Source organism: Littorina saxatilis, linkage group LG6 (assembly GCF_037325665.1).
Source record: "Littorina saxatilis isolate snail1 linkage group LG6, US_GU_Lsax_2.0, whole genome shotgun sequence".
Lineage (NCBI taxonomy): Eukaryota > Metazoa > Mollusca > Gastropoda > Littorinimorpha > Littorinidae > Littorina > Littorina saxatilis.
In genome coordinates this window covers 6,244,129-6,250,128 of record NC_090250.1, presented here as the reverse complement: position 1 = coordinate 6,250,128, position 6,000 = coordinate 6,244,129, and the positions used below count along the sequence as shown (strand labels likewise).

General features: G+C 44.3%; 1 protein-coding gene across 1 annotated transcript in view; it reads left to right on the top strand.

Annotated features, from left to right (window-relative positions):
- Positions 1-2,393: 2,393 nt before the first annotated feature.
- LOC138968368 (sodium- and chloride-dependent GABA transporter 2-like) overlaps positions 2,394-6,000 on the top strand; it is a 68,113-nt gene continuing 64,506 nt past the window's right edge. Inside the window, exon 1 of the mRNA XM_070340927.1 lies at positions 2,394-3,629. Within this exon, the coding sequence (XP_070197028.1) occupies positions 3,419-3,629 (211 nt within the window). The 5' untranslated portion in view covers positions 2,394-3,418. The remainder of the gene's footprint in view (positions 3,630-6,000) is intronic.

Below are 6,000 nucleotides of genomic sequence, written 5' to 3'. Positions count from 1 at the left end.
AGTAAGAGGGACAGGGAGAAAAGGACGGTGAGTATGACAGCACAACGCCAAAAGTCATCATAACAAAAATCACAGAATAAAAAAAGAAAAAAAAAAGAAAAAAAGAAGAAAAAAACAGAAGAAAAAGTAGGCTTCAAAAGAACGTTTGTTCTTTGGCAAAACGAGACATTCACAAGGCGGCGGGGAGAGAGAGAGAGAGAGGGGGGAGGGGGGAGGGGGGAGGAAGGGGCCGGGAGAGAGAGAGGGTGAGAGGGAGAGAGATAGAGGGTGGGGTAGGTTGAGAGTGAGGGAGAGAGAGAGAGGGAGGGGGGAGAGAGAGAAAGAGAGGGAGGGGAGAAAGAGAGAGAGAGAGAGAGAGAGAGGGAGGGGGAGAGAGAGAGAGAGAGAGAGAGGTAGAGAGAGGTAGAGAGAGGTAGAGAGAGGTAGAGAGAGAGAGAGAGAGAGAGAGAGAGAGAGAGAGAGAGAGAGAGAGAGAGAGAGAGAGAGAAACTTGACCCACATTCGCACGGTACTATACCAGCACAACATAACCACGCTTACTCACTGTGAGAGGATTGAACCTAGAAATCATCGAACTGTGACGATTCATACCTGCTCTTGTTTCCTCACAGTGCGGTGGACCTGACCCTTCCCCACATGAACAGTCTCACAATGACTCGACATGTCAAGGTGTGCTGTTTTCTTATAGAGCGTTTCTCAAGCTGTGGACACTGATATTCTATATAGATTTGGTTCCTAACTACCGGCTTCTTGTTGTTACTTTAATTTTCAGAAGAAAAGTTAGTAAGGAAATGTATGTTGAACTTTCTGTGAACATGGAAATGTTGAGTTGGTTGAACCAGAGACATACATTGAATCTATGTCTCTGGGTGAACTATTAATTTTGTTGAATTATTTAGTTGGCAGACCTGTTTACGCATATTTTGAGGTGTTATTTATTCAGAGTTTTTTTGTGCAAAATATGACTCAGGCTCTTTCTTACGATAGCAGGGGACAAAATGTCAGACCGTCGAACGCACACCCACAATGTCGCTGTTCGCTCATCGGGAAACGACCTATACGAATATATATCATTCTGTGTGTAGTCAAGCATGACACTGTCAACAAAGGCTGGTTTTTGCATTTAGTCAAGTTTTGACTAAATGTTTTAACATAGAGGGGGAATCGAGACGAGGGTCGTGGTGTATGTGTGTCTGTGTGTGTGTGTGTGTGTGTGTGTGTGTGTGTGTGTGTGTCTGTCTGTCTGTCTGTCTGTGTGTGTGTGTGTGTGTGTGTGTGTGTGTGTGTGTCTGTCTATCTGTCTGTCTGTCTGTCTGTGTGTGTGAGTGTGTGTGTGTGTGAAAAGCAATTCAGACCAAACTACTGGACAGATCTTTATGACATTTGACATGAGAGTTCCTGGAAATGATATCCCCGGTCGTTTTTACATTTTTTCGATAAATACCTTTGATGAGGTCATATCCGGCTTTTTGTAAAAGTTGAGGCGGCACTGTCACACCCTCATTTTTCAATCAAATTGATTGAAATTTTGGCCAAGCAATCTTCGACGAAGGCCGGACTTCGGTATTGCATTTCAGCTTGGTGGCTTAAAAACTAATGAATGAGTTTGGTAATTAAAAATCGGAAAATCCAAAAACAATTTCCTCTTATTCCACATCATTTTCTGATTCCAAAAACATATACATATGTTATATTTGGATTACAAACAAGCTCTGAAAATTAAACTTATGAAAATTATGATTAAAATTAATTGTCCGAAATCGATTTAGAAACAATTTCATCTTATTCCTTGTCCGTTCCTGATTCCAGAAACATATAGATATGATATGTTTGGATTAAAAACACGCTCAGAAAGTTAAAAAGAATAGAGATACAGAAAAGCGTGCTATCCTCCTCAGCGCAACCGCTACCGCGCTTTTCTGGATTGTCAATTTCATTGCCTTTGCCAAGAGCGGTGGACAGACGATGCTACGAGTGTCCGGTCTGGCGGAAAAAATGCAGTGCGTCCAGTTTCATTCTGTGAGTTCGACTGAGCTTGACTAAATGTTGTATTTTCGCCTTACGCGACTTGTTCATGAGTCTTGTCTGTCTCTGGCCCCCTAATCTCCCCCCACCCACCACTCCATGAAAAACGCACTTTTCGAGCATATATATACCGTATGTAGTCAAGCGTGGCACTGTCAACAAAGACTGTTTTTTCATGAGTCTTATCTCCCTGTCCCCCTCCCTCTTCTCCCAACCCATCCCCCCCCGCCCACCCCCCCCCCCCGGCCCCCCCCCCCCCCCCCTTCCGCGCCTGAACAGGGGTTGGAGGGGACCTGGTATTGGCCTGTATTTGGGGATTTTCGTGCTACAGGTGTTTAGCGCTGTGCTGTGTTCACCGCTTGCACGCTTGAGGCTTGCCTCGCTCTCTCTCACTCTCTCTCAGTCCCCTGTCTGTTGTCGTCCGAGAGGGACACAGAGTACGTGTTGCAGACTACGTGTTGCAGACTATGTGTTGCAGACTACGTCAGCTTACAATTCCATAGTCGTGTCACGTGTGTTTTACGGAGTGTTAATTCTGCAGTAGTTTTGTGCGAGTGTGTGTTTTTGCAGCCTAAACTGGGTGTGGAAATTGCACGGAGAAATTTGTCGCCACTTTCAAAGTGCAAATCGTTTTTGAAAACTGGAGAAAAGAAGAAGTGTTAAAGTTTCACGTAGAAAGGTGTCGCCACTTTAAAAGTGCAAGCCTTAATTGTGCTTTTGTCGCTTGCGCAATTGGTTACCCCTCGTTGTTGCGAAATTTCACGCCAAGTCGATAAGTTTGTGTTTTCTGTTATGAAGGCTGACATTTGACAGATACGATCTAGACTCCTGTTGGGATTTAGCCAGGATCAGCTGAGGTGAGCTGCTTCTGTCGTGGCCCCGGGCTGTCAGTTTACTGAAGGGTGTCATGAGTTTGAAGACATTTCAAGGGAAAGCCAATTACGCAAGTCAGTTTTGACTCATCATTGCTATCTTGTTGGCACATACCTGCAACCAGAATTCATCCAGTTTGGAGACAGTGCAGCGACGGACGTTTAGCTTTACGTTTGCGAGACCTGTTTTCAGCTGCATTTTTTCATTTTCACCACAACTTTTTTTTAAACTTCCAACCTTATATATATTTAGTGTTTACTTTGCCGGCTCAGTATTTTTTTGTGTGCAAACTGAGTTGAAACCAAAACGTCTTTTTTTAACTCACTTTTGAACTTGCAAAAAGACTTGATTTTGGAGAAGGAAAAAACCTCCTTGGCCTATAACACACACGAAAACGGGCACCTCGCTAAAAGGCTCAGTGTTACATCTGTTAGCAACGTTCAGTGCTTGGACAAACCTACCAAGTGTTTTCTTTCTTCGGCATCGAAGAGCTCAGTGACGGCGGATAACTCTCAACAACATGGAGTTAGAAAAGAAAACAGAGAAGAGCGTAGAGGCAGGGGAGGAAAGCCCCGAGGACCCTAACACGAACGATGGTGGCGAGGAGGATGGTCTGAACAAGAGAGAACAGTGGGGCAAGGCCTTCGACTTTCTGCTGGCTTGTATCGGTTTCTCCGTGGGCCTGGGAAACGTGTGGAGATTCCCCTACCTGTGCTACAAGAACGGCGGAGGTAAGGCAATTATTGACAAGTAGAAGACAAGTGTTGACAAATTATATATACAATGACTAGTGACAAGTATAAGACAACTAGTGACAAGTATACGACGACTAGTGACAAGTATAAGACAACTAGTGACAAGTATACGACGACTAGTGACAAGTATAAGACGACTAGTGACAAGTATAAGACGACTAGTGACAAGTATAAGACAACTAGTGACAAGTATACGACGACTAGTGACAAGTATAAGACGACTAGTGACAAGTATACGACGACTAGTGACAAGTATAAGACGACTAGTGACATGTATATTAAAGACAACTAGTGACAAGTATAAGACGACTAGTGACAAGTATAAGACGACTAGTGACAAGTATAAGACGACTAGTGACAAGTATAAGACGACTAGTGACAAGTATAAGACAACTAATAACAAGTATGATATCATTGGCAATTATAAGACAAGCCTTGTTTTGCCGATGTGCACGTGCGTTAGGTTGGTGTCAGTGTTTATGTTTTGAAAAAAAGTCATTTATTCGCTTTGACTCACAGATCTATACAGATAGTCGCACAAAGGGAAACACTCACAGAAACATGCACACACACGCATGCATGCACACACGCACTCAAACACGCACACCGACTTACAAACACAAACACGCACGCACGCACGTATACGTCCACACACACGCACACGCACACGTCACACACACACACACACACACACACACACACACACACACACACACACACACACACACACACACACACGCACGCACACACACGCACACACACACACACACACCGGTATGACAACATGCTTAGGTAGACTGTACGTGTCACAGACAAATTTACCATCCACACTGTACCTTATAGCCTACTTATATTGCAGACAGAATACACAACACTGTCGAGTGAGGATTACATGACTGTAACAGATACTGTAGAGTACACTGTCTGTGTTGACACCGTGGACAAACACATCTCACCTTTTCTGTACTGAATAAGCGACGATCATTATCATGATAGTATGCAAATTTATGCTCGTCGTGTAAGCAATAAATACCCTAATTTCAATGTTACAGTCTGTTAAAAATAGCCGGTACCCCTTGCCATGTAGATCATCTTGCAATGTGCACCACTTAAAGGCACACTCCTTCCCGTGTTAAACAGCTCGGCTCACCATCTCAGATGTGGCCAGTGTTTTTCAAGGGATAAGATCATCCCTTGGACACATACCAACAATGAACAGCCTGGGTGTTCTCTGTCCACAGAAGGATTTTGTTTTGTAAGAATTTTGTTTGTTTGTTTGTTTGCTTAACGCCCAGCCGACCACGAAGGGCCATATCAGGGCGGTGCTGCTTTGACATATAACGTGCGCCACACACAAGACAGAAGTCGCAGCACAGGCTTCATGTCTCACCCAGTCACATTATTCTGACACCGGACCAACCAGTCTTAGCACTAACCCCATAATGCCAGACGCCAGGCGGAGCAGCCACTAGATTGCCAATTTTAAAGTCTAATTAGGTATGACCCGGCCGGGGTTCGAACCCACGACCTCCCGATCACGGGGCGGACGCCTTACCACTAGGCCAACCGTGCCGGTTTTGTAAGAATTGTCAAAGTCACTATAATGTCTTTTTAAGAAATGAATTTATTACAAAAATTTAGCTCACCACAGCGAGCCGTCAGGGTGTTCACTTTTGGTACGTGTCCAAGTGGAGGGCTGGTCTTATCCCGTGGATGTAACAGCCTGGAATATCTAGCTGTGATGATGTACACGACTGCTTTATCGGGAAGGACTGCGCCTTTAATTGACCTGAACTAACGTGTGAACAATCTCTGCAAACACACTTGACCATGCACCTATCATGCGCCTATATGTTGCCATGCACCTATATATACCATGCACCTATATGTTGCCATGCATCTATATAGCTATTCTGATGGACACGTGGGGGAATTCGGGGGCTGTGATTGGATGGTCTCACACATCCCTTTTCCGATCATCAAAGCATAATGCTACGGAAGTCGGCCATTTTTGCCAATATCCAAAAGCATATTGGCAATAACAAAGACGCATGGTTCCGGTTTACACATCTGTACCACACGATCATGTTTCAATCGACAACAGCATACACTGACAACTTGAAATTCAGCTTTACAAATGTCGATAGCATACCCTTTTCTGCTAACTTCCGGCCCGATGAAACAGGACTAAACCAATTATTTTCTGTCCTTCGAAAGATGTAGTTCAAACAAGGGAGTAAAACGGAACAGCCGTTTTATGTGTGCCAGTGTGAGCTCACTGTTACAAACTTTCGCATTCGGCTTTTCTTATCTCGTAACTCCACACTAAATACCCCACTTCCCCTCT